This window comes from Aspergillus pseudodeflectus, assembly GCF_044049435.1.
Source record: "Aspergillus pseudodeflectus strain CBS 756.74 chromosome Unknown BJX68scaffold_50, whole genome shotgun sequence".
Lineage (NCBI taxonomy): Eukaryota > Fungi > Ascomycota > Eurotiomycetes > Eurotiales > Aspergillaceae > Aspergillus > Aspergillus pseudodeflectus.
Window position 1 is genome coordinate 95,094 of NW_027263826.1, and position 24,388 is coordinate 119,481.

The window sequence follows — 24,388 nt, forward strand, 5'->3', positions numbered from 1 at the left end:
TCGAGCAACATAGCCTGTCATTTCGTGCACGCTTCCCACGTACCAGAAACCAGCAAGATGACAATAGGCGGAGAAAAAGTACCAGGCACGGAAGAAACTACCCCTACTTCCGGTACAATGGCCGCAATTTCGGAGTCGGATGAGACAGAGGTTGGCAAGGCCGAGACGGTGACACCTCCCTCGGAAGAGTACATCCATGGCTTTCGTTTGGTTGTTCTCACAGTGTCTCTCATGCTCGGCATGTTTCTGGTGGCTCTCGATAATGTGAGTGGCATTTCCCATGGCTTAAATGGTGCTGACCCAGTAGACCATTCTCGGTACCGCCATCCCAAGAATCACCGATGAATTCCAAGACCTGAACAAGGTGTCTTGGTACGGAGCTGCATATTTCATGACATTCGGAGGTGAGTGAGTTGATGCTTGCTGCGTAGTCATTGCTCGCTAACCAGCTAGGATTCCAATCCACCTGGGGAAAGCTGTACAAGTACTTCCCTCTGAAACTATGGAACCTCATCGGAATCTTCATATTCGAGCTGGGAAGCCTCATCTGCGCGGTCGCTCAGGACCCCGTCACGTTGATCGTCGGCCGTGCGATTGCAGGCGTGGGCGCGGCTGGTGTCGTCGTTGGCGTGTTTACAATCATTGGGTTGATCTCGTCGCCTGAAACGCGTCCGCAGCTGTTGGGATTCACTGGTGCGACGTATGGTATCGCTGCGGTCATGGGCCCGCTTATCGGCGGTGCATTCACGGACCATGTCTCGTGGCGCTGGGTAGGATGGTTCTCGCTGGATTACAGACGTGTACTGACGTCTCCTAGTGCTTTTACATCAACTTACCCATCGGCGGCATCGCGGCTGTGGTGATTCTGTTCTTCTTCAAGACCCCAGCGAGTGCAAAACCAGCGCACGCTACATTCAAAGAGAAGCTCCTGCAACTGGACTTGGTCGGCGCAGCTCTCATGATGGGATTAATCATTGCCTTTATGCTAGCCCTGCAGTACGGCGGCCAGACACACTCCTGGAAAAGCAGCGAAGTCATCGGTCTGCTCGTCGGGTTCGTCCTCATCACCCTGGCCTTTGTCGCATGGGAGCTCTATCAAAAAGACCGTGCTATGATCGTTGCTCGTCTGGTAAGTCCACGGCCCACGGTCCACGGTCCACTTGTCGTGCTTTTTTCATTGAACTGACCAACAAATTCCAGCTAGCGAGACGCTCCATCTGGGTCGGCGCCACGTTCATGTTCTTCTTCGGCGGCGCCTACTTTACCCTCCTCTACTACCTGCCCATCTACTTCCAGAGCGTACACAATGCGAGCCCCATCGGCTCCGGAGTACGCATGCTCGCCCTCATCATCCCACTGACATTCGCCGCCATAGCTCAAGGCTTCGCACTATCCAAAATTGGGATCGTGCCGTTGTTCTGGATTGTCGGTGGCGCTCTGGGGACGATCGGATCTGGCCTCTTCTATACCATGGACACTGAGACGTCGACAGGGAAGTGGATCGGATACCAGATTATAGTGGGATTCACCGTCGGCGGGACATTTCAAGTCGCGCTTTCGAATGCGCAGGTTCATAGCTCTCCGGAGGACATGTCGCAGGCCTCGGCTATTGTGAACGGTATGTCCTTCAGAATCTCCCCTCCCCCGCCCGGACTTTCTCTAACATCTCCGTGGGCAGTCTTCCTAAGTATTGGCGGCTCCTTCTTCCTGTCAGCCGCCCAATGCGCCTTCAACAACGAATTGATAAAAACCCTTTCCGCAACCCTCCCCGAAATCAACCCCGAAATCGCTCTGGGCACAGGCGCGACTCAGATCCGGGAGGCGTTCACGGAGACCCAGGTGCCGATTGTCATTGACGCGTACGTCGACAGCCTCCAGGCTGTCTTTGCGATTATGGTTGCGGCTTTTGGGGTCGCGACGCTTACGGGGTTTCTGGGCAGCTGGAAGAGGATTAATGGCGATAAGCTCAAGGAGGCGGCTGGTGGTGCGGTGTGAGTGCAGGTAGTCGGTTTCGTTAGCTGGGTAGGAGATGGATATCCTTGCCCAATGCTAGGCACTCTTGGCCGTGGGTTGGTGTATGCGTTGGGGGCTTGCTATCTCATGGTACTATTTAGAACAGGGTATGATAGAGGGAAGATACTCGGGATGGGGCGAAGACTGCGCCATATAGATTGCTCTACATCATTTTAATAATACAAAGATAACAATTCCTCACGTAAATGCGACAAGTGTCTGAGAATCCTTAAAACCCACTCTGGACGACCAAGCCAGGCCATTATCATCGTCCATTGATGGTCCTCCCAGACGCGAGCAAACTCTCCGCGTTCTTATGATAGACCATCTCCCTCAATTCCTCCCCCAAGTCGTACGCGTCGAGGTCCTCCCTGAAGGCTGTAATAGCATTAGGCCGCGCATATGGGAAATCGGATCCTAAACATGTCATGTCAGTGTACCCTCTCACTCGGCAAAAGAGGACCGAAGATAAAAAAAAGAGGGTAGACTAGCAAACCATAAACAATCCGGCCACTCGGCACAAGCTGTAAGAGCATATCCAAAACAGCCGGGTCGCTCGAGAGCGCAAGATCATAGTAGAATGATCGAAAATCCTCGCGCACCTCCGACCCCGTCTTCCCAAATCCACCCACACTGGTCCCCTCGGCCGCAGACGCATCACTAATCGTCGCAACCCTCGAGATGAGATACGGGAGGGAACCACCCGCGTGCGACAGGATGCGCTTAACATTCGGGAAGCGACGCGTTGTGTTCGATGCGATGAGATCCACCGCCGTCCGTGTTGTTTCGTGCGGGTAGTCGATTAGCGGTTGCGGGAGGGAAGGGGAGATCGCGGTTGCGTTGACTTGGTGCGTTGGGTGGATGAAGACGGTTGCCGTGCGGGCGTCGAGGGCGGACCAGATGGGGTCGAAGGCCGAGTGGCCCAGGTAATGGGTTCTGTCGCCGTACCGGGTGAAGAGAGTCACGCCGTCTGCTTTGAGTACGTCAAGCGCGTATTCAATCTCAGCAAGGGCGCCCTCGGGGTCCAGTAGTGATGGCAGAGACGCGAAGAAGCCGAAGGAGTCCAGGTACGCTTCTCGAAGCTCTGCGGCGTACTCGTTGATCTCTCGAGCCAGAGCACGTCCACCTTCGATATCGGGGACAATGGGGACACCAGGCGCCGTGACAGAGAGGATCGCCTTGCGGATACCGTTGGCGGCCATGTTCTCGAGCGAGGATTGTGGTGTCCAGGGCGGAGTTGGCAAACCGACGGGGTCGCCGCCTGCGCGCTCGACCGCTAGATACCAGGTTAGTCTTTGTCTTTTGTCTTTTGATTGTCTTTGAGAAGTTTGGGGGGTGGCGGGCGGACCGGCTCTGTAGCTTTCCGGGATGAAATGGTGGTGTGTGTCGATTTTGTAGGGCAGTTCCTGCCCTCGCGCGCGGACGCTAGCCAGCGCGGCGAAGGCGGTTAGCATAGTGGTAGCTTTCATTGTAAATACCTTGGTCGACATCGGACTGGGGACGGGCCAGAGCGATCTTAGCAGAGAAGAGGGACATGAAGGACTCTTATAGTGACATCTCACAGCCATAGCTGCACCGTAGTCACATTCTTGTCGGGGGCGAACTGCATAGCAGATCATTCTCATCACACCTGAGTGCACCTATCAAAGTCTGGTCCTAGTTTGATGCCGTCTTGAATGCAATGTCTCGGCCAGAATTCAATTTCTTGCTGGAATTATGGAGATATCTATCTAGGCTTGACTCAAGGCTCTATGCAAGGGATGCTGTTCGCAGTACCTCTATACAATGATTGTCGATAAAACGTGGGGATTCTGAGGTAAGTGGAGCCTGACGTATAACCTGAATGGTATCCGCCGGTAGAAGCAACGAGCGGTGTGGCACCCGTACATAGGCCATACGTGTTGTGTAATTATTGTTGCAGGGATTCGTCTGACTTTCTTTGACCTAGTAGGTTCCTAGTAGATGAAGCTTTTTTCTATCCTAGACCAGCATAGCGAGGGTTTATATCATTGCTTTAGTATTGCACGAGGATCTAGTAAGATATGGGTGCAGTTGATGATGTCCATGTAGCTATCTCAGTGAGCTATGAGTGAACAAAGCCTCGATTGCGACCCCCCGTCATTGCCTTGGGGCCATTGTAGCCGGATTGCCAAAGTCTGATATATATACTTCAGAGGTATAGAGGACTTGGCATAGCCAGGGCAGGGCTTTATCAGTCCGGTCAACCCCGCATATGACCTGAGATGGAATCTCATCCTAGCTGAGGCGTGGACGGCGTTGTCATCGACCGATTTGCCCAAAGCATTCCGGAATCGCTTGACATGATGGTAAGGCTACCCTCCCTACAGGAACAGAATCATCTAACCTTCGTAGGCCGAAAACCCCCACCCCATCTGAACTGCAGCTGCACACCTGACAGCCCACTCTTCCGTTCCCTGAAAGCCCTCGCACAAAATCCATCCGGCCGCGGTGGGCGTCTGGCGAACTCTCAATAAAGACCGGAACGTGCTCGGGTACTACGTGCTAAACCCCGAGGATATCGCCGAAGTTCACTCGACCTCTCCTCCGGATCTGCGTCAGAGGTTCGAGAAGGAGCTGGAGCGCGTCGACGGGCGAAATGTGGCGGATCTCGAGCAGCTTATGAATCCGAGTGAGGATTTGTTGCGGCCGGCTGGTAAGCATAACAGGGCTATTGAGGCTGAGGTTGCTCAGGTTGAGAAGCGGTTGGCAGATTGTTCGCGGGGCGGTTCAGGCTGAGGGTAGGCTTGTCTACTCGAGAATAAGTAGTTGGCGCTTATGGGATTAGAAATACCTGATTCGTCTTTGTACGAAATCCCCACACGCTGACTTTAGATTTAAAGCTCAATATGGCCAGCAGTAAACGCGAGTTGCTCGGCTCGGACATAAGCGGCTTGCCATGAGACATGCAACTACTTTGGAAGGCGCAAAGAACTGTTCCGGGAAGAAGCGATGGGTGTCATTGGTGTATCGAAATTGGAACGAGCGGTCGCGCCCGTACTTGCCTTGCGGGGGAAGCGGTCGCCATTACGATGTGGAGCCCGGAGAGCAAAAGGAAGGCGCCCGCCCTGTACCCCTGCCAGGGGCCAGGCGTCCAGCCATCATCCTCCTTGATATACGCCCTTCCAAAGCCATGACGCGATCCTCCAGGGGCCAGACATCTCTGCGCTGACGTGAGCCGAGGGATGATTCGATCGTGTTGCCCTCTGAGGAGGATGCTCACTTGGGCCGCCGTTTGGCCATGGACGCCTGAAAACCGAGGACGCCCGGATTAGCATCTTGGTGATTTGGAGCTGAATGGCGATCGTGCGATATAAGACGGAGGTTTCCCTAGATCAGCCGAAAATGCTCTTTTCACATCCCAACGTTCTACCAAACACTTTCTGACTATCCCACAAGGTCAAGATCAATCGCGAACCCCGCCCAAGAGGTCGCTAACTGTACAACAGCCAGCTTCACAATGTCCGCCTTTAGCCCCGTCCCCGCATATTCAATCGGCGGCCTCCTCCTGGGCATAGGAGCGCACACTTTTATCTGGCCGTCTGCAGAATATGAGCGCTTCGGTCTCCCTCGCGAGTCGTCGCCGCTGATGTATCTCAAGGCCGTCCGAGAGTCGACATACGGCCTCGCTCTGATCGCCCTGCAGCATCAGGGCCACGATGCTGCGCTCACCACTGTCGCGGCCGTAATCTCGCTCGCGGGTCTTGTGGATGGGTTCGTGATACGGGCGCATGGTGGAGCGCTTAGGGGGAAGGCGTTTCGGCATTGGGGGTTTTTCGTGGTTGTTGCCGGGTGGGCGTGGTGGCGGGCATCGTTTGCTTGAGGTGGGATCTGGTGAAGGGGCAGGTGATGCATTCTTTGATGAAGGGGAGATTTGAGCGTTTAGGGAAGGAATGACCTTGTTACCTTCTGTGAAGTTTTTCAAAAGGCTCGGCGCTGGTGCTGATGTTTACCTCAGCGTCGCATTCACTGTTTATCTTTCCATCATAGCAAACACTTCCTCTCTTTACTTCTCTCCTGCCTTTCTTTCTGCTTGCCTTCCATCGCCTTTTGCAGCTCTTTGTTTCGAGCTTCTCTTGCAACCTTTCCTTTCGTTGGCCATCGCCTATCCTCAAACGCCCACCAGGATGGAGGTCAGCTCTCCAACCGCGAAGCTGGCAGCAGCCGTCCTCGAGGGCTGTACCAACGTGTTACATGCTGCCTACACCAACCGCAACCCTGGGGACGACAATGGTCTACAGTTCCTGCTCGATGATGTCCGGTATTGCGCTCTCTATCACCCCCTCTTCTCTTTCACTAGACTAACACCGCCAGCAAACTGGCGGCCGTTGTGAGCGCCACAGCCCCCTTCTGGGGCCTCAACCCGACCGTTCGCATCTCAGACCACTTCATCAACGTTTTGAAAGCCATGCGCCAGATCTTCATCGATTCCGCCACAAGCCTTGGACGCCTTGAGGTCATGCTCGTCTGTCAACGCGAGGAGCCCTGGCCGCTCGGCTGCAAACCCTTTGACTTCAAGCTCCTTCGCTGGAAGATTCAGCTATTCACTGAGGCGATTAGTTTCGCGAAAAGGTACGTCGCCGTCTCCATGCGCCTCTTTTTTTTTGTCCTGCTCTAACCCTTGAATCGCAATAGACGCAACAACGACGGATACCTCGATATGGAAAAGCTGCGAACCGACGCAGGCTGGTTTCAGGTGCAGGCTGATCACGTTGACGATCGCTGTGAAACCGGAGAGAGACTGTTGTTTGAAATTGTCGACACAGATGACCATCTGCGTCATATTGAGACTCTTGTCGCGGCCGCCAAGGGATACACCGCAGCACTCGCGAGGATAGAGCTCTTCGACCGTCAGAACAACTGTGTGGCGGACTTTGCCAAGCGGGATACTGCTTCTGAGGAGATACCCATTCGTGGGGTCCCTACTCAAGCTGAGGCATCCGACGACGAAGACGCTGAAAGTGCCGCTGCTGAGGTGTCTATTCAGGATGCATCCGCCTTTGATGACGCTGCTGCCGATGACTATCTGAATGACGTTGCCGATCCGAGCGGACCAATTGAGAGTGTGGCTGCTGGAAACGTACCCTATGAGGGTTTACCTACTGTTCACGAAGCTCCTGAAGAGTCGGTCTTGGAAGATATAACTGCTGAGAAGGCATCGCTTGAGGGCGCAGCTCCTTCCACCCTGCCTTCTGAAAACGCTTCCATGATCAACACCGCAATGCAGAGTGAGCCAACTCAGAACCTCGGTCCTCGTACTACTGCAATGCACGATGTACCTGCTTCTAGCGGACCCTCTGCAGATGCTCCCATGAGAAACGCTCCCTCAAAGAGCATATTGGCTCGGGGTGGTGATGTTGATAATGTCTCTACCCCGGATTTTTCTCATTCCAGCGAACCTCGTGAAGATGCTTGGTTGAATGATGCAGCCACTCAGGACGCACCAGTTGGACCTATTGTTGCTGAGGAATCCACAACGCCCAAGGTGTCTCCTCCTAGCAGCCCATCTGCAGAGCTTTCTTTTGTCGCACTCCCCGACTGTGTATCTTCTACTGATGCGTCGACTGGAGTCGTATGCACTCCGCAGGCACTCACTCCTGCCAGCTGCGGTCAAGACACACTGTCACAGATTTTGGCTCCTGGAACTCAGGCTATCAGCGACATATCTGCCCCGGATGGAGCTAGTCATATCAAGGCAGGTGTCCCTACCGTTCCTCTGGTCTTCCGCGATGCAAAGTCGTTCAAAACTGAAGACGAACGGGGGGCATATATTCGGGTGCTGGTCAAAAAAAGTGAATACACAGGTCCCAACGAGTTGCTGGATAAAACGATCCGGTCCTTCTCACTGAGCGTCGCAGCTAAGATGATTGTCGCAAGGATCCTCTACGCGGCCGGAAAGCCAGAGAGTACCATCAAACTTCTGCAACTGCCCCTTTATGAGTACCCAACAGATCCTATTGTCCGCTCATCGGTCCAACACCTCCTCGCGAAGGCCTACTTTGCGGTCAGCAACTTCGATCGCGCGATTGACAATTGCAAGATTAGTCACGCGACCAGGAAGAAGACGCTCGGCCACCATCATCCACTGTTCCTAGAGTCCACGGAGCTGTTGGTTCATCTCTTTCGTGCGACCAGACGCACTTCGGAGGCCGAGGACTTGAGACGGCTACATTTCTCTCCTACCCAGATAGAATTCCTCGGTCAGATGGATGACCTGGAGTTGGCCTTTAGAACCTCCAAAGAGGCTGCCCTCGCTTGTATGACCGACCTGCTCGCCACCTTCAAAGTTGACAATCGCACACCTGCCACCAGCCTCCTGGAGCGGCTCGGAGACTTTACGACCTGGGAATTCGAAGCGGTGGTCCTCGGATTTGACACCCAGCTGTCATTGTTAACCATTCTTGCGGAGCTAGGAGATTACCATAAGTTACCTCTCCTCGCAATTCGGGGTAACATCCATCTGAACCTCTCGCCAAATTGCACTCGACCCATACTGGACACTCTTCTGTGGAAGGCTGCCATGGCCAACAATGCGATCAGATTCCAGATGCTCCTCGACATCGGTGGCGACATCGAAGCAGACCACGACTGCCTGGAGGACTGGAACACTGTCGGCGCCGAGTTCAACTCCATGACCCCTCTCCACATTGCCGCCAAGTCCGGTCACATCGACGCCGTGAGGATCCTACTCAAAGGTGGTGCCAACAAAGAAGCGCGCGACTCGGACAACAATACCCCGCTGATGCTCGCTGATAAGAATCGCTATGCGGATATCGTTGAGCTTCTCTTGGAACATGGGGCGACTATTGATTAGGTAGATGCGTTCTCCTCTCACCAGGCCGTAGCTTGCCTTCCAGTTGTACTGTATCGATTCGGGGCTTTTCGTGTACCTCTAGCTATTGCGGAGATTAAATAGGTTTCAGCATGACAGATACATTTGTCGCCAGACATGGGAGAAGAGTTCTTTGTAAAGACCTTCGAATCACTTCCTCTACAAAAACCATCATACGTAGGCCTAGTTCTCCTTCCACGACTGCAACCCCGGGCTCATTTCCTAAGGTACCCAGCGAGGAGACTCATCGAACCATGGGGATCCCCTGGATCTGTTAAAGTCCAAGCACATGCGTACACAGCCGCTATTACCAGAGGTCAGTCGTCTTTGCAGCCGAGCTCACAGGGTCTATGATGGCCATGTTCGTCCCTTGCCCCCGAGATGGTGGTGATAATGCTCTTTTGCTCTTCGAGCGAGAGCGAGGCGTGTGGCCCGGTCTCCAGGGACGTCCAGGGTGTGTAAGGAACGTCTCTCGATGAACAAGGTCGTATTAAACTAAAATACGAAGCATGGAGAACTAATGGAGGTTCCGCGAAGCGGGACCGACTATATACAGAGAATTGTCACGTGGCGATGACCTAAGCGGGACGAGGCCCGTGACAGGGTGCGCTTGTGGGACTAGAGTACGTCGTTGGCTTCTATCTTCAGTGATTAGAAAAGACCTCGTCACCATCTGAAGATCGCGAGTGGGCTGTAGTTCTTCGTCCGTGTGCAGAGGCGGATGGGACCGCAACTGAGTATCTACAGCGGAAAACCATACGAGGTGACAGAGCTGATGAAGAGATCAATTATTGGTTCATGAGGTGTAGAGTGGACTGCTGGGATTCAGCTAGTAAGGAGGAACACGCAGACATATTTATTACTCTGTCTCCTCTTCTGTGAAGTCGCCCATACTGAGGCTAGCGGTGGGCGGCCAAAGCTGATTATTCTGGTGTCCAATGTTATCACATCTGTCTACGAGAAGTAGAGACCGAGAAAATGAATGCGTTTTGAAGAGCTGCGTAAGACTATCGTTTCTTCTGACTAGGTCATATTTCTCCTCATATCATTAGTCGCATTTCCTCAAAAGCCAGCGGCGATATGGTGAAGCGCCACGCATGCCAGAAATCGCACGTTGCGAAGAAATCTTATGTGGCAGGATTTGGCTCATTGTTCCATCTGACGACTCCGATGGTAGTCTGGCATCAACTACTTGACCATCCATTCCGACTGCAGGATCTCTTCGACGGACGGTCGTTCTTCTGGGCGAAATGCCAACATTCGGCGCATTAGATCCACAATCGCCATGGTTTCCTCAGGGCCAAACTCTCCCATTTTTCGTTTCCGTCGGTATTTCTAGATCCCCTCCTCAAATCCCTGCTCAATTAGTGGCCATAGCTCTCGACCCGGAGTAGGGCGGCCTTCGTCATCGAAGAATCTTGCACGATTCTCCCATCGCTCGAACCATTCCTTCGGCATTGGACCCAGCACTTCGAGTCGTTGTGAGATCGCCTCGTCTGGTGTGACAAACTCCATGCTAAAGATCGCCTTCATACCGAGAATCTCCCAGATTGCGAGTGCTAGCTCCAGACATCGGCCGAGTATGACAGAGGTTTCTCTGGCTCGAATCTAGCTTCCGGTGGACGCAAGGGGTGTGCTATGTGAGAGTCCTTCCCAAGCCGAGTTTGTAGGTCGGGAGCGAATGCTTCGCCAAGTCGCTGAGAAGGGTCTGTGCGTCAGATAGGTTCAGTTTCTCCGCGGGCTTTCCGAGGACAATCGGTATCACCGCGTTCGCTGGGACGTTCGGGGCAAGTGGCTTGCCATCTTGCTCCGTGACTGGGATAGACTGTGGTTCGCCATATTCTTCGTAGAACTCTTCGACGGACAGGTGGTCGAAGGTTGATGGGAGTTTGAGGAGGACGTTGCGGAGATGGATATCTGTAGCAAAGTTAGCCGTCGCGGACGAACTCAATCGGAGTAAGCGGGTACTGACCTCCATGAGCATATCCTTGTGAGTGCATGTAGGCAATAGCCAAGGTTAGCCTGCCACATAGCGCGCGCGCGACCTCAAGGGAAAATAGCCGACTGTACGAAATCTCTCGGAGATCACATCGAGCTGCTGGCATCGCGTAACACTGATGGGTTCCGTTGGGACCATGCAGTTGAAACTCGTCGAAGAGTATGGGGATAAAACTGCGACCGTGGAGGGCGAGTGAAGAGGGTGAGGGGCTGGAAAGTTTTCGAAGAATGTCTGTCTCTTGCAAAGCTGCATCCGCTATTCCAATCTTAAGGGCGAGATAGCGTCGATCAACATTGTCCCAGGCCAGCCAAACCGTGGAATAGCCTCCACATCCGAGCTTGTCGACGATGCGGTACTTGGAGTGAAGAACATCACCGATCATGACTGGGTGGTAGCCTCCCGGCGAGTATCTCTCGAGGTTCTCGGCGCCATCAATCCAAGCGTACTGAAAAGGAGACGACTCCGCGAGTGCTGCAGAGGATGACATGGCTCCTGGTGTTGACGAAGCCCAGTCCCGCCGCTGCGAGGACCATCCGAAAACGAGGTTCCGGGAGGGCCAGACCGTGGTCTTGTGGGAGAAGGAAAGCAAAGACACGCAAATTCTTCGCTCGGACAGTCTGAGACCGAAGCGATGTGCCATCAGAAGCAGCATTTCTGGTGGTTGCTGTTCCTGTGTTACTCGGTTGTCTTGGTGTGAACCAGGCAAAAGTCGCTGCTTCCCTTCGATACGGCTGGATCCGGGGATCGACTGTTACCTCGCAGATAGTGAGTTGCTCACCTTTTAACTTGGTCATTGTGATGGGCAAATAACAGACAGGGCGTGATATGAGGGCGGGACGCTCGTCAGCTACAACTGGTTTGTAAATACTGAGGCTTAGTGTCGCAAAGATGGATGATATTGTGGGTCCTTTTTCAGAAACTTCCCGACTTTCGCCCTTTTGCTAACCTGTCAGGTGCCCGTAAATAGATATGCCGTCTACGAACGGACCGAGATCGTAAAATTGAGGATGTTGAGAGCGCTGCGAACGAAATATCAAGTATAGTATCAAACTTTCGGTTACGTTGCCCAGGGTTGGAGAAACTGAAATGCGGGGTCAAAATCGCGTCACGCCATATTTCCGAGCTGATTTCCTCGGCGTAACCTCACCTTTACAATCATCAACTTACCTCTGATTCTCATCGTCGCCATGTCCGATACCTTCTCCTCCATCCCGATCATTGATTGGCGGCGACTCCAGGATCCCGAGACTCGCACAGAAACTCTGGACCAGCTTCGCGAGGCGATCTTCGTCGTCGGTTTTCTGTACCTGACTAACCATGGACTCGAGGTACGGCCATCGTTGTCAATCAAGCCTCGCCTAACGGATATAGGACCTTATCAAACGGACACATGCGCGACTCCCCGACTTGTTCGACCTTCCGACTCAAGTTAAGGAAAAGTGCAATATGATCAACTCTCCCGCGTTTGTGGGGTATACGCGTCTCGGCGCGGAGACGACCGCTTTCAAGACGGATCTGCGCGAGGTATGTCCACACCCCCCTGTTGAAACATGAAACTAACAAGGAACTAACAGCAATATGACTTTGGCACACCAGGGATGAAGAAATGGACCGGGAACGAAGACATCTGGTGGCGCCTAGAGGGCGAAAGTCAATACCCGGACGTGGCAGGGGTGAAAGAGTTGGTTGAAGAGTACATTTCCGAATCTGCAAAACTATCACAAGAGTTCATGCGGTTTGTTTCCGAGAGCCTGTCGCTGCCACCCGATACATTCGCCTCGTTTAAGGGAAACATGGACCGGCTGAAATTCGTCAAGTACCCGCAGTCACCACCAAACTCTCAGGGGGTTGGACCGCATAAAGACTCGGCGGGCTTGTTCACGTTCCTGTCTCAGGATGATACTGGAGGCTTGCAAGTCCTGAACAAAAATGGACAATGGATCGATGCGCCGCCAATTGAGGGCAGTCTTGTTACCAATATCCAGCAAGGGCTGGAGGCTATCACAGGAGGAATATGTGCAGCGACTACCCATCGCGTCATTGTACGTCTTTTCCCTTCAAGAGGTGGTCTTTGACTAACAGTGCAGGCGCCTACCACACGGACTCGATATAGCATCCCATTCTTCCTCGGTGTCCGGATGGACCTCACGCTCGAAGAACTCCGGGAATCAGCTGCTCATATCGTAGCCCGGATTCCTGTATCCGACGATCGGAAGAAGCGTGCGGTCGATGTACCAAGCGAGTTTCTTTCTCCGCTATACTCATGTGTAAGTAGCAAGCATCAGATGATGGGTTGATTAGTGTTGACAGCCCAGTTCGGCGAGGCCTACCTTCGAAATCGAATCATCAGCCATCCGGATGTGGGACAGAAGTGGTATCCGGAGCTCTACGAGAAGTATACAAAGCAGGAACTTTCTTAGGTCTTCTGTATGGTGCGCAGGGTCCATTTTACCCCAGTTAGCCGATCTACTATTGAATAAATGCACGATACGGTCAGCCGCGGCGCAATACTGCGCCTCACTTCTGCATGGCCAGCCAATCCCATCCTTTTTTGTAACATCCCTGCACCCTGCATCTCGTCCCAGGACACGTCAGCCGTTGACGGAATAATACTAGTAGCCAACAGGTGGTGGCCAGTCACCGAATCCCGACACGGAGTCTGATGTTTGCTCTGTCTAGTGTGTTTCGAAATGTGCCAAAAAATAAACAGAGTTCAGCCAGACAGGTCATCGTCCCAAAGTTCCTACCTAAATATCGACCCGCTTCCAAAGTTGCTACTAATTCCTTCCAGGTTCGCTCTGGTTTATCGGGATTTGTGTATCCATCGCCAGCATTCCAACGTTGTTTCTGCCATGTCCAACAATAACACCCAGATCCAGAGGCTATCCTGCGATGATAGCCCTCTCTCAATTACTGGTAGCATCATTAGTATCGCGACCCTCGCCTACGCAGTCATCCTCACAATCGTCCTCTACGTACGCGCCTTCGCCAGCGTGAATGAAGACAGACTCGAATTCGGGGACCGGCTATTTGGCGAAATTCATTCTCTAAAGTTCGTGATGGATCTACTACAAGAATACCTTGCGGCGACTCCACCACAGGTCGCGACACAGGTTCAAAGATGGTTATTTGAAGCATCCGAGGCGTTTGACCACGTCATGCACCGACTGGAAGGAGGAAGGGAGGGAACATTGGGCTCAGGCGATGGGAGTCGACAAGACTTTATTAATCGCGCGCGGTTTGTCGCTGATAGGAAGGGTCTAGATGAGGATTTCGCGAAGGTGGCTGTGAAGCGAACCCAGCTTGAAGGGGTTTATCAGGCGGTTATGGTTGGGTAAGTAGGTGTCAGCTTTTACCTTTTCCGATCTGACCGGGCGTGGACTGGAACTGAAGCGTGGGTTAATTTAGTGTTATCCTAAGTGGGATCAAAGAGCAGAGTGCCTTGATTAAAGTACAGCGAGAGATGTTATATAAACAGGAGGAGAGGATACAGAAAATCATGCAGGTTTTTGTCTGGATCATCCTGGGGTCTTGGGCGAGGCGGATCGGCCAAATGACCCGGATCCTGGAGACGGGGCGTTTGATATTCTTCGCGAATACCTACGCAATGATAGCCAGGGAGATCCTCATCTCGGTGGGGATGGTCGCGATGTGGTCTGAATATCTTGATTGTGTCAGCCTGTTAGGCGCTTTTGTATGAGAGAGGGTACTCTTTGATACGGCCTGGTAAAAGATATATAGTCGACTACTACCGGCACAGCGTGGCATGACCAAGACTAGGATCACTGCTCTTGTCCACGGTCCTATGGTTGTCCTCGGGCTCTCTGGGCGTCCTAGAGGCGGTTTTTATATGGTGCATACGATCATTGGCTTAGATGGAGATTGCATACGCGCAAGGTTAGGCCGATAAGCCCGGAGCAAATTGTCTTCGGTGATGTAGTACGCTTCCTACACCCACATGATTAGACAGCTTGTCTTTACGGCCGTGCTAAATTTAATGTACACTAACGATTGCACGAAAAGAACGTCGCCAAAACCGCATAGATGGGCCCGCCTCTTCCTACTCGTCGACAAAATACCCTTCCTCAATACCGTCAAAGCTTGCCGCATGGCAACGCACACCCTCGCAATCGAAGGCGGCGTCTTCGTCCTTCACGCCTTCTCAACACAACCCGAAAATGGCCTCCTCGGAACAGAATGAACCGTCTCAGCCGAAGGGGCCCCCAGCAAAATACCTCATACAGCTGCTGTCGGCGGCGGGGAAGGGGAGGCAAGGCGTCATGTTGAGGCTGGAGAAAAGGGACATAGGGAACGATTCGGGTATGAGAGGGTTGAAGGAGTAGAGTGGTGTTATAGACGAGCATGGCCATGTTGAGCCGACAATACGGCATATAGGGCTTAGATAGAACAATTAGTAGACAAGCGAGGATAAGTACCTACGACATATAGTATAGTGTGTTAACAGTCTGCTATCTTAACCGTCTAGTAGTCCAGTCGTAATAAACGAAGCTATAGCAAGGGGTACAAGAATGACAATGACAATGGCCAATTACACGCACTTCTCCTAAGCTGCTTCGTGCCGCTTATACTCTCTCTGCACAACATCCAGCCCGACCATTTTCTTCATCGAACTATCCAAAACCCCGACCGGCAAGTGCGAAGCCAGCCTCACAATTGTCGAGAACTTGCCTCGCCAGACCCAATGCGGCGGGTTCAGCTTGCTCAGATCGCCGACAACCTGGCTCGCCCACTCCTCCGGGTCAGTAGCGTTCTTAGCCGTCTCCGCCCCAGACATGAACTCCTCAACAGTGTCCTTGGCAACATTGTACAGCGAGGTCGAGGGAAGCACTGGGACCGGGGCATTCTCGAAAAATCTCGAACGCACCGAGCCGGTCATCAGGTTGACCACTCTAACCCCGAATGGTTCGAGCTCCAGCCTCAGCGTCTCGGTCAGGCTCGCCGCCGCTGCTTTGGATGCGCTGTATGCGCCGGAGAAGGGGACTGTGCCGGCCGTCACCGATCCTCCCGATGTATGGTTCACCAGCAGCGCCCCGCATTCATGCGTGGACTTCATGAGGAGCGGTAGGAATGCACGGGTGACATTGAGGATCGACCAAACGTTCAAGTCAAATAGTTCTCGGGCCTTGGCGACATCGACATCCATCAGCGGCATCGAGTATGCGGCACCGGCGTTGTTCAAGAGCGCATCCAGAGAGCCACCGGTCGGCTCTCGAACCTGCGCGACGCAATTTTGAATAGACTCGTCGGAGAGAGTATCGAGAAGTACCGTTTCAATGCCTGCATCCCTCACTAGGGTGAGCTTTGACAGAGTTCGAGCTGATGCAAAGACGCGCCATCCGGCTTTGTGGAATTGGAGGGCGAGAGCGGAGCCCAGAGTGCCGTCAGAACAGCCAGTGATGAGGATAGTTCGCTTGGAGGACATGATTGTTGTTATTACATCAGGTGAGGGGACGATTGAGTACAAAACACCGGGGGGTCGAGGGACCTTAAGAGAGGAGCCAGAGAAGATCTGTGTAACTCTCAGACTGCCCCCTGTACAGTCGGGACAAGTCGTTCACCCGAAACCCGACTGCAAGTTGGCCATCAGCACTAGCATCGTAAGCGTATAATCTGGCATGACCCGTTGTTCTATTGGCGACTCAAGTTCCTAACTACCTACGAAGGGAGCACGCTAGCTTGCCCCGCCGGAAACTAATCTTTCTTCAACAAAGAAACTCGGCCCCAGACCCCAGGCATGCTGTCAGCACTATTGCAGTCCCTTGGTTGCCCAGGCGTTGCCGGAAGTGTTAGCTAGTTCAGGGTCCTATCAAAAGCGAATCGGCTGTTATATAGGGGTGAGCCAAATAGATGAACTCAGTGTCAATGGTCCTGCGCCGTGTCTCTCGGAGGCTCGCTACGTTCGTGCATATTGAAATCCTCTCGCTGGGCGTATCCAAGTCTGCTTTTCGATATCAAGGACCGTAAAAAGTAGCGAGAGCTGCCCCGACATCAATGCTTGTCCAACATTAGTCTCGGTGTCTCATCTCATTAAAAGCAGCAACGCGTCTTTCTTGGCTATAGTCGATATCTTGAGGTATTATAACTAATAACCGCAATCGCGGCATGTTTACTGGGTAGATTGTTCTCGTATGAGTCGATGAGCCTAAAGTACTTCATACTTATCCCTCCCGGAAAGTCACAATCGGCGTCGAAGAACCCCCCTCGAGTACTTAAGGGTGCATCTTGTACGTGGCTCGGAGAACAATGCTGAAATCCGTTCCTGCACCACGGACGACGCAGAGCAGATCTGGATGGGGATCACGGGACATGTCAAGATCTTCTGGGCTTGCTTTAACAATGCGAGTGGAAATTATTGCTCCGAGCACTAGTCCATGGATTCCCTGCTGAGTGCTGAGTGGGGCAGGCTAGTTGGAAACAGGTGCGTTGACGCTATCCCACCCAAGGCGAGCCCAATCAAACTAGGGCAAGAGCAAGTCCGCCGCTTCATTGCCTCAGTATAAGTGAAGTTTGAATCACTCAGGACGTGGCAAAGCTTACGGATCTAGCTCCCGGATTAATAGATCGGGTCAAGACAGTCATTGATAGTGACCCCTGATCCCAAAGTAAGAGTCCGTTGGGATGAAGCGTAGATTCACGAGATTTAGTTGAAAGATCGTGTTCTCAAAGTCAGATTGGCTGGTATAGAGCCCTAAGTCCCAGGCAATATCCGTGGAATTCGCTGCCCATGCCGCTGTGTCGGAGGAGACAAGGACCAGACGGCCGGGGATTGGACCAGGGGCTCTCTTTACCTTCAGAATACGCCCCATGGAGGACTCGGAGAGCATTCGACAGGAAATTCACTTAGATTGAGTCCTCGTACCCAGTGTCTGGGTGAAAGATCACGCATACTTTGAACATACCTGCGTTGAGAATTACAACATCGAGTCTATCGAGTTTCATCGCCCTTCCAGCCAATTGCTGGATGAAGGTGATGACTGCGAGACCGAGGTTCCAGATGCCAATTTCGCACGTCGAGGGGCTGGCATTTTGCGAGCGGTACTGGGACTGGACGAACGAGTCTTGGGCCGCTTCACCTTTCCGGGTATCGCGGACTGCGTGGATGAGGTTGCTCAAACCTAGTTCTAGCAGTTGGCGTGCGGTCTCGAGGCCGATTCCAGTGCTTAAGCCGGTTACCATGGCAGTTTTTCCCAAGAGGTCTGTTTCCAAGCAGTGTAGCAGACGCGGGGTGACAAAGAGTTCGTAGTAGGACTATTGTGCTTTGCTGGCCTCCTCGTTAGGAGTGGCTTTGACCTAAGGACTCCAGATCGTGTCGTGTGTGAAGAAAGTTTAGAGGTCCAGGTGAATTAGGAGAAAATTGTTACCGCTGTTCTACCTGAAGTGCCTTTCTAGATCTTTTGATGTTGTAGTTATGTATCACTCTAGGGGGGTTGGTTCATGCTACACGTGGAGCCGACATCTGGAAAAGGTTGTTACATATTTGGATGCCTGAGGCTACTAATCACGCACTGTAAGGCAAGGAGCAAAAGACCGACCGTTAACCTCCATAAGAACCTTCATCCTCGCTCTGAACCCTTCCATCCTTTCAACAGACCTGTTACCCATGACTTTATCACTGGGGGATAGCTTCAAATGAATTCGGCTTACCCTGCATCCTCATGCGTCTTGTATAGTACCCGCTCTCTTCGATCGCTTTGCTCGCGTTGAACCTTGCCAGGAATACAGGATCATCCTGACAATGTCGTATTTGTTGTCTAGCTAATAGCTTGCTATTAGTACAGCACTACGCTATCTTGTGAACAGTGCACTTTTTCTTATTCGCAGCAGCCTCGATGCCAGGGGTGCCTGAGGCGGAAAATTGAAATCCCGGGGAGCAAATGACGTACCTGGCGTTCCCGATCCGAACTCTCCGCAACCGATGCAAATCCAGCCAATCAGAGTGTTTTGAAAAACTAATGCCAAGCCACAGCCGGGCAATGCCGCTTTGCCGCGACGGCACCTGCGCGCGGCAACGCCATGCGATCCGTTCCTTGTATGAGGAGAGCCTCACATAGACTGAAGCCTTTGAGCACAGACGGCCGACATATGTAGATCAGTTCATATTGATCGTCTCTGCCCCCCTGGTTTGTCCTACCAAGATCCCATGGGGGAAAGGCAGCGGTCAACTCCGGCCAGCCATGCGGCCTACCTGCCCTATGAATCATGGAGTGGGACGGTGGAGCATTGGAGCACAAGCCATCGTCGCCAAAAGCTTCATGGTTGGCCGATTCTGTCCCCATCCAATTTGCCCATCGTGACTTCTTGGCATAAAATTTTTATGGCGCGAGATTCCGCACGTATTTGTTGCGCGCGTGTCCCTCGTCAGACGAGAGAATTTCAGTGTGACTTTCTATTTCACGGTTTACCTTCTTCGCCGCTGTCATTTCGACTGTCGCCGCCTACAGCCGTTGCGTTGCGTTTCGATAGTTCCACAAAAGAGATCCTTGGTTCCCACAGTCTGACTACATCGAGCTTTCAAGTAGCAGCAGCAAGTAGTTGCCCCAGCGTCACCGACTACACGGAGCCCCGTTATCCCACGCATCTTCGAGACCGAAGCGATATCAATAGTGATAGCGGATTGTGCCTTTGCGACCATTTCCTTGCGACAAGATTCCTTGCAGCCACTGACCATTGCGACAACGGACCATTCCATCGCGGCACTTCCACAGCGCCACTGACCCTGACTGACCTCACCGGACATCGATCTAACCCTAGCAATCTGGATCCCACGCGCCACCCGTCGGACCTATAGTGATCCGCCCCTACGCAAAATGCCCAACTGGAAGGACCTGTTAACTAACCGCGACCGCGACTTCTACCCAGAGGTCGTGGTCCCCCTCGCCCGCGACTCCACGTCCGCCGTCAACGAGGCCAAGAACGAGGCAAATGCCCAGGAAAAGGGCGTGGCCGGAGCTCTAACGCTGGAATCCCTGCGCGCAGAAATCGAAGCCGGTGTTGTAGTTTCCGGTCATGACTCTGTCTATGACCGTACGTTTAAAGCTAGCTGAATCATGGATTGCTCTATAGCTTCCCGGCTACAACCTATCCCTTTCCTTCTTTAGACTCGGGAGTGGGTTGCTTATTTTCTGTTATAGGGAAAGCAAAGATTATCAACAGAGCTATCCAGGACATTGGCATGGGCCGTTACCAATGGGGCCTGTTTGTCCTCTGTGGCTTTGGCTGGATTGCTGACAAGTAAGAGCGCCCCACCCCCACTACACGCTATACATATATCTCCGATGAATCGGTGTGGAACAGTATGTACTGACTATGACTTTAGCCTTTGGCTACAGGTATGCCGAATTTGGGTATGGCGCCTACCATTCTCCGCTAACACATCCTTTAGGGCGTCGCTCTCACACTCACTCCGCTCTCCATGGAGTTTGGTGTCACAGAGTCCGAGTCCCGATTTGCGACGTGTGCGCTTTTCGTTGGTTTGATTGTTGGTGCGACTTTCTGGGGTATTGCCTCGGATATCATCGGACGACGACCGGCGTTCAACTGCACGCTTTTCCTCTGTGGTGCCTTTGGTCTTGCTGCGGGTGGGGGGCCTAACTGGGTTGGGTGAGTACCACTTACCTCGTACTCCGTGGTGCTTGACGAGTCACAGTCATGACTGACCGTATCAGAACCTGCGCTCTCTATGCTTGTCTGGGCCTAGGTGTGGGCGGAAACCTGCCTGTGGACGCCGCTGTCTTCCTCGAGTGTCTTCCTCCCGACTCGGCTGACTTACTGAGTGGTCTCGCAACATGGTGGTCTGTTGGAACACTGATCTCTAGGTAAGGCGATAAGTAATTCTCGCTCTGTTTCTCTTTGGTCCGTACTAACAACAACAGCATGCTTGCCTGGGCCTTCATCCCCAACTTCTCCTGCGAAGACTCTGCAACCTGCACGCGCGCCGACAACTGGGGCTGGCGCTATCTCGTCCTCTCCCTCGGCGCGGTGACATTCACTATGTGGATCTGCCGCTTCTTCTTCTTCACATACTTTGAGTCCCCCAAGTTCCTTGTCTCCCGGGGCCGCGATGACGAGGCCGTCGCTGCCGTGCAGGGGATTGCGCGCAAGAACAGGACGACCACCTGGTTGACCGTCGAGGTTCTTAACGAGGTTGGCGGATTACCCGCGGAGGACGTCGCGCATGCCAAGGAGACGTCTGCCTTCAGCGCTGTCAGGCGCTCGCTGCAGCGGTTCTCCCTGCAGCAGATTAGGCCGTTGTTTGCGACGAAGAAGCTTGGGTTGTCGAGTACGTCCTCCTCTCCTCCCTCCATACTCACCTTGAAAATCAAATCTAACATTGAACGTAAAGCCGTCCTTATCTGGTTCTGCTGGACCTGCATCGGCATGGGCTACACGCTCTTCAACGCCTTCCTCCCGCAATATCTCGGCGCAAACTCCTCAACCTACGAGACCTACCGCAACTACGCCATCACCGCCGTCTGCGGAATCCCCGGACCCATCCTGGCCTGGTACCTCGTCGGCGTCCCCTACATCGGCCGCAAGGGCACAATGGCCATCTCCACCGCGATCACCGCCATCCTCCTCTTCTGCTTCACAGCCTCCAAGGACCCAAACGTGCAACTCGTCTGCTCAGCCCTCGAATCCTTCTTCCAGATGATGATGTATGGAGTCTTGTATGCGTATACGCCCGAGGTGTTTCCCGCGCCGAATCGCGGGACGGCGAGTGGGGTTGCGAGTTGTCTTAATCGCATTGCGGGCCTCATGGCGCCGATTATTGGTATTTATGCGAGTAGCAATGCGCTTGCGCCGATTTATGCGTCTGGTGGGTTGCTGCTTGCCGCGTTTGTGGCGATGGTGTTTTTGCCGATTGAGACGCGGGGGAAGCAGACTATGTGAGCCCGAGGTTATATACTTCACTCTACTGCTGTGGACACAGGAGGTATGGAGCGGGCGAAGTATGGAAAGGAAAAATGACATTCAGAATGTTACCATGATATGCGGATGTTGGAATAGGAGGCCGCGTTTACGATTATAGATTCAAACGATTATGCTGTACATTAGATATCCCATATACTCCAGCCAGTGAAGAAGGATAGATTTATATCGTCCATATACCTTGTACATAAACTGAGAACACAACTTACAATGATAATGCTTCGCCAAGCAAAGTGCTCATTCCCATCGTCGATTTCTCCGGTTTTCGGATCGAAGTTGCTAGATTCAGATACCCCTCGACTACATACACACCCGTCTGGCCTGGTTTCGCACCAGTACACCCTGTGGAAATAGGGTAAAGTCTTCCAGCTTCCGGCTTGCTCTCCACATCACCACACGAGAGTAGCTACATGTAGAGCCGATGTCTAGTGGGTTTGCTTCCTTTTCCTGGCTCTATGGCCCTTCCACGGAACTAGCTATTGAGCTCCGCAGTATATCTGCTGTGCATCCTTACTCTGGCCGTTCTTTAAGCGTGGTGGTATTATAAACTATGACCATGCTATAACTTGAGACATCGACCAAGCTAGTATATGCGACTCTACATGCTAGTCACTCAATGACGAAGTTATACAGGAGAAAGGTCGACGACAATGTAAAAGCCAGGAGAGGAATGGAGAATAAATCAATCAATGAGAGATAATGCATTCTACAGGTGCGTACGAAGGAGGAATCCTGCTGAAAGTCAAGAAGGCTGCATAAAGCCCAGCATCACGCGGGTGCCAACCACAATACGACGGATAGTAGTCCTGACAAAATAGTCACGGGTAAGAACAGACAGACCACAGTTCGCTTTAGTGAAACTTTATCCTGACTCGTTGTATATCCATGCGTTCAAGAGGCGCACCCCCGTTCTTGCAAGATTCTCGGGCACGAGGGCCAAGACTAATACGGAAATACCCTCAGCTCATTGTCATTTTTTTATATGTACAGGTCTCACACAATATCCTAGTGATATATAAACGCTATACCTATAAAGCAACGTCATGTTATTGATTCTGCAGGTAATAAGTGCACTTGCCTGTAGAATGGTAAGGAACACCCGCGTTTACTTATACTAGTAGAATACATACATGGAATATTCCGCTAACCTACATTCCTCGCATTACCTCACAGCAGCTCGAGCCTTTTTTGAAATAGCCTCTTGGACATCCCTTCTATCCAGCCCAACCAGCTTCTTCACAGTCCCGTCAAAAACCTTCCTCCAACCCACTGCATTCAGAAACCAAATCAGCCATGCGTTGGTCCCTTTCCACAGATACTCCCCCTTTCCATATCCTGGAGATTTGATCAGGATCTCCTTGACGACCTGCGAGGCGAACTCCTCTGGACCAATACTATTCCTCGCGTGGTTACGGCTTCTTTCCTTCACCTTGTCCGAAAGATCACTATATATACTTTCGGAACCAAAGCAGATATCATCTGGAGACATGAGACGTGTGCGGACCTCGCCCATGAATAGCGTAATGACCTTGATGCCCAGCGGCTCAAGTTCGATCCGGAGCGTATCGCTGTACGACGCCACGGCAGCCTTGGAGGCATTATACGCGGCGGAAAATGGGAAGGGGAGCCGGGCGAGGATGGAGGCGGTATTGATGATCACCGGTGGTGCTGAACTCGGGGCCGAGCCTGAAGCGATGAGAAGGGGAGCGAATGCGGAAATCATATCGAAGAGCCCGTGGACGTTTGTGTCGAACATGGTGCGTATGCGCGCCGCGTCGGCTTCGACTGCTGGGGCTTCGTACACTAGTTACAAGGACATTTTAGTTATAATAGTATTAAAAGGACACCGCAACGAGGTTGATACATACTCATGCCGGCATTGTTGAACAGCAGGTCTAGTTTCCCCCCTGTTCGCGTAACGATTTCGCCCTTTAGGGCTTGTATGCTGTCTGCACTTGTAACATCGAGTGGGAACGTCTCTATACCCTTTTCCTCGAGACTCGATAGAGACTTGGTTGACCGGGCAGTTGCAAATACGCGCAGGCCGTGGGCAGCAAATTCGAGGGCGAGAGCGTGGCCCACTCCCCCTGGTGAGCAACTGGTATTGAGATGGTGGTCAGCTTATGTCCATTAGGCCTTGCGGAGTAGAGTCGGAGGGATAGATTGAAGATTACGAACCCTGTAATGAGAATTGAGCGCTTCGATGATAGGGGCATACTTTGTGACTATCGAGTGATTACGGAGCTGGAGTTTGGAATTGTTTGATGATGGTTGAATAGACTCTTCATATCGATCGCATGTGCTTGGCGGCCAGTGGTCGCGGAATAAATAAGCACCAGCAGTACTCCGTAAGGGTCGATGGTCAGCTGCAACAACTGTTGCCACTGATCTTGCGACTTGAACCGTCCCAAGGTCCGCTCCTTTGATCCACTCATTGATTGGTGAAACCAACAAAAGTGATAGTTAAAGCGGGAAGATTATTCATCTGACTTGAACCTCGGATGCGGAGGGTTAATTGCTCCGTACCCACCAGCCCTTTTTATAACATCGAAACCCCCCGAGGAGGGTTTCCAGGA

The 24,388-nt window shown here is 52.6% G+C and overlaps 11 protein-coding genes across 11 annotated transcripts; 5 read left to right on the forward strand and 6 right to left on the reverse strand.

The window, feature by feature from the left end:
- Positions 1 to 43: 43 nt before the first annotated feature.
- BJX68DRAFT_278318 (MDR family MFS transporter) lies at positions 44 to 2,163 on the forward strand. The gene is made up of 6 exons (XM_071048505.1): positions 44 to 264; positions 308 to 404; positions 454 to 770; positions 818 to 1,129; positions 1,201 to 1,618; positions 1,679 to 2,163. Exons 1-6 carry the CDS (start codon positions 58 to 60, stop codon positions 1,993 to 1,995), a joined length of 1,668 nt encoding a protein of 555 aa, XP_070895177.1. The 5' UTR covers positions 44 to 57; the 3' UTR covers positions 1,996 to 2,163.
- Positions 2,164 to 2,278: 115 nt separating this feature from the next.
- BJX68DRAFT_270547 (amidohydrolase family protein) lies at positions 2,279 to 3,467 on the reverse strand (the record flags this gene model as incomplete). Its single annotated transcript, XM_071046690.1, has 3 exons — positions 2,279 to 2,430; positions 2,510 to 3,289; positions 3,362 to 3,467. 3 exons carry the CDS (start codon positions 3,465 to 3,467, stop codon positions 2,279 to 2,281), a joined length of 1,038 nt encoding a protein of 345 aa, XP_070895178.1.
- Positions 3,468 to 4,337: 870 nt separating this feature from the next.
- BJX68DRAFT_270548 (DUF4267 domain-containing protein) lies at positions 4,338 to 5,854 on the forward strand (the record flags this gene model as incomplete). The annotated part of the gene is made up of 3 exons (XM_071046691.1): positions 4,338 to 4,382; positions 4,456 to 4,687; positions 5,481 to 5,854. The coding sequence occupies 3 exons, from the start codon at positions 4,338 to 4,340 to the stop codon at positions 5,852 to 5,854; spliced, it is 651 nt and encodes a 216-aa protein (XP_070895179.1).
- A 2,333-nt stretch (positions 5,855 to 8,187) lies between these two features.
- Positions 8,188 to 8,754, reverse strand: BJX68DRAFT_244583 (uncharacterized protein). The gene has a single exon (XM_071041336.1). It carries the CDS (start codon positions 8,677 to 8,679, stop codon positions 8,449 to 8,451), a length of 231 nt encoding a protein of 76 aa, XP_070895180.1. The 5' UTR covers positions 8,680 to 8,754; the 3' UTR covers positions 8,188 to 8,448.
- Positions 8,755 to 10,051: 1,297 nt separating this feature from the next.
- BJX68DRAFT_257696 (kinase domain protein) lies at positions 10,052 to 11,349 on the reverse strand (the record flags this gene model as incomplete). The annotated part of the gene is made up of 5 exons (XM_071043389.1): positions 10,052 to 10,170; positions 10,249 to 10,379; positions 10,451 to 10,560; positions 10,617 to 10,780; positions 10,836 to 11,349. The coding sequence occupies 5 exons, from the start codon at positions 11,347 to 11,349 to the stop codon at positions 10,052 to 10,054; spliced, it is 1,038 nt and encodes a 345-aa protein (XP_070895181.1).
- A 654-nt stretch (positions 11,350 to 12,003) lies between these two features.
- BJX68DRAFT_244586 (isopenicillin N synthase family dioxygenase) lies at positions 12,004 to 13,489 on the forward strand. The gene is made up of 5 exons (XM_071041337.1): positions 12,004 to 12,190; positions 12,234 to 12,386; positions 12,437 to 12,904; positions 12,950 to 13,129; positions 13,178 to 13,489. Exons 1-5 carry the CDS (start codon positions 12,050 to 12,052, stop codon positions 13,280 to 13,282), a joined length of 1,047 nt encoding a protein of 348 aa, XP_070895182.1. The 5' UTR covers positions 12,004 to 12,049; the 3' UTR covers positions 13,283 to 13,489.
- A 225-nt stretch (positions 13,490 to 13,714) lies between these two features.
- Positions 13,715 to 14,200, forward strand: BJX68DRAFT_270552 (uncharacterized protein; the record flags this gene model as incomplete). Its single annotated transcript, XM_071046692.1, has 1 exon — positions 13,715 to 14,200. One exon carries the CDS (start codon positions 13,715 to 13,717, stop codon positions 14,198 to 14,200), a length of 486 nt encoding a protein of 161 aa, XP_070895183.1.
- A 1,119-nt stretch (positions 14,201 to 15,319) lies between these two features.
- BJX68DRAFT_244589 (IBR finger domain protein) lies at positions 15,320 to 16,348 on the reverse strand. Its single transcript, XM_071041338.1, has one exon. It carries the CDS (start codon positions 16,303 to 16,305, stop codon positions 15,427 to 15,429), a length of 879 nt encoding a protein of 292 aa, XP_070895184.1. The 5' UTR covers positions 16,306 to 16,348; the 3' UTR covers positions 15,320 to 15,426.
- A 1,375-nt stretch (positions 16,349 to 17,723) lies between these two features.
- BJX68DRAFT_270554 (uncharacterized protein) lies at positions 17,724 to 18,059 on the reverse strand (the record flags this gene model as incomplete). The annotated part of the gene is made up of 1 exon (XM_071046693.1): positions 17,724 to 18,059. The coding sequence occupies one exon, from the start codon at positions 18,057 to 18,059 to the stop codon at positions 17,724 to 17,726; it is 336 nt and encodes a 111-aa protein (XP_070895185.1).
- A 1,631-nt stretch (positions 18,060 to 19,690) lies between these two features.
- BJX68DRAFT_270555 (MFS transporter) lies at positions 19,691 to 21,773 on the forward strand (the record flags this gene model as incomplete). The annotated part of the gene is made up of 7 exons (XM_071046694.1): positions 19,691 to 19,907; positions 20,015 to 20,114; positions 20,200 to 20,212; positions 20,266 to 20,483; positions 20,549 to 20,698; positions 20,756 to 21,162; positions 21,226 to 21,773. The coding sequence occupies 7 exons, from the start codon at positions 19,691 to 19,693 to the stop codon at positions 21,771 to 21,773; spliced, it is 1,653 nt and encodes a 550-aa protein (XP_070895186.1).
- A 1,117-nt stretch (positions 21,774 to 22,890) lies between these two features.
- BJX68DRAFT_166473 (uncharacterized protein) lies at positions 22,891 to 24,252 on the reverse strand. Its single transcript, XM_071036962.1, has 3 exons — positions 23,991 to 24,252; positions 23,681 to 23,910; positions 22,891 to 23,615 (listed from the first exon to the last, which is right to left on the reverse strand). The coding sequence occupies exons 1-3, from the start codon at positions 24,026 to 24,028 to the stop codon at positions 22,975 to 22,977; spliced, it is 909 nt and encodes a 302-aa protein (XP_070895187.1). The 5' UTR covers positions 24,029 to 24,252; the 3' UTR covers positions 22,891 to 22,974.
- Positions 24,253 to 24,388: the final 136 nt, after the last annotated feature.

Coding starts and splice junctions, on each gene's coding strand:
- BJX68DRAFT_278318 (XM_071048505.1), top strand. CDS start 58: ATGACAATAGGCGGAGAAAAAGTACCAGGCACGGAAGAAACTACCCCT. Junction 405..453: donor ATATTTCATGACATTCGGAG/GTGAGTGAGTTG, acceptor CTAACCAGCTAG/GATTCCAATCCACCTGGGGA. Junction 1,619..1,678: donor GGCCTCGGCTATTGTGAACG/GTATGTCCTTCA, acceptor CTCCGTGGGCAG/TCTTCCTAAGTATTGGCGGC.
- BJX68DRAFT_244589 (XM_071041338.1), bottom strand. CDS start 16,305: ATGTCCTCCAAGCGAACTATCCTCATCACTGGCTGTTCTGACGGCACT.
- BJX68DRAFT_166473 (XM_071036962.1), bottom strand. CDS start 24,028: ATGCCCCTATCATCGAAGCGCTCAATTCTCATTACAGG. Junction 23,911..23,990: donor CGCTCAATTCTCATTACAGG/GTTCGTAATCTT, acceptor TCTCAATACCAG/TTGCTCACCAGGGGGAGTGG. Junction 23,616..23,680: donor GTTCAACAATGCCGGCATGA/GTATGTATCAAC, acceptor CCTTGTAACTAG/TGTACGAAGCCCCAGCAGTC.
- BJX68DRAFT_244586 (XM_071041337.1), top strand. CDS start 12,050: ATGTCCGATACCTTCTCCTCCATCCCGATCATTGATTGGCGGCGACTC. Junction 12,905..12,949: donor CGACTACCCATCGCGTCATT/GTACGTCTTTTC, acceptor CTAACAGTGCAG/GCGCCTACCACACGGACTCG. Junction 13,130..13,177: donor TTTCTCCGCTATACTCATGT/GTAAGTAGCAAG, acceptor TTGACAGCCCAG/TTCGGCGAGGCCTACCTTCG.
- BJX68DRAFT_244583 (XM_071041336.1), bottom strand. CDS start 8,679: ATGTGGAGAGGGGTCATGGAGTTGAACTCGGCGCCGACAGTGTTCCAG.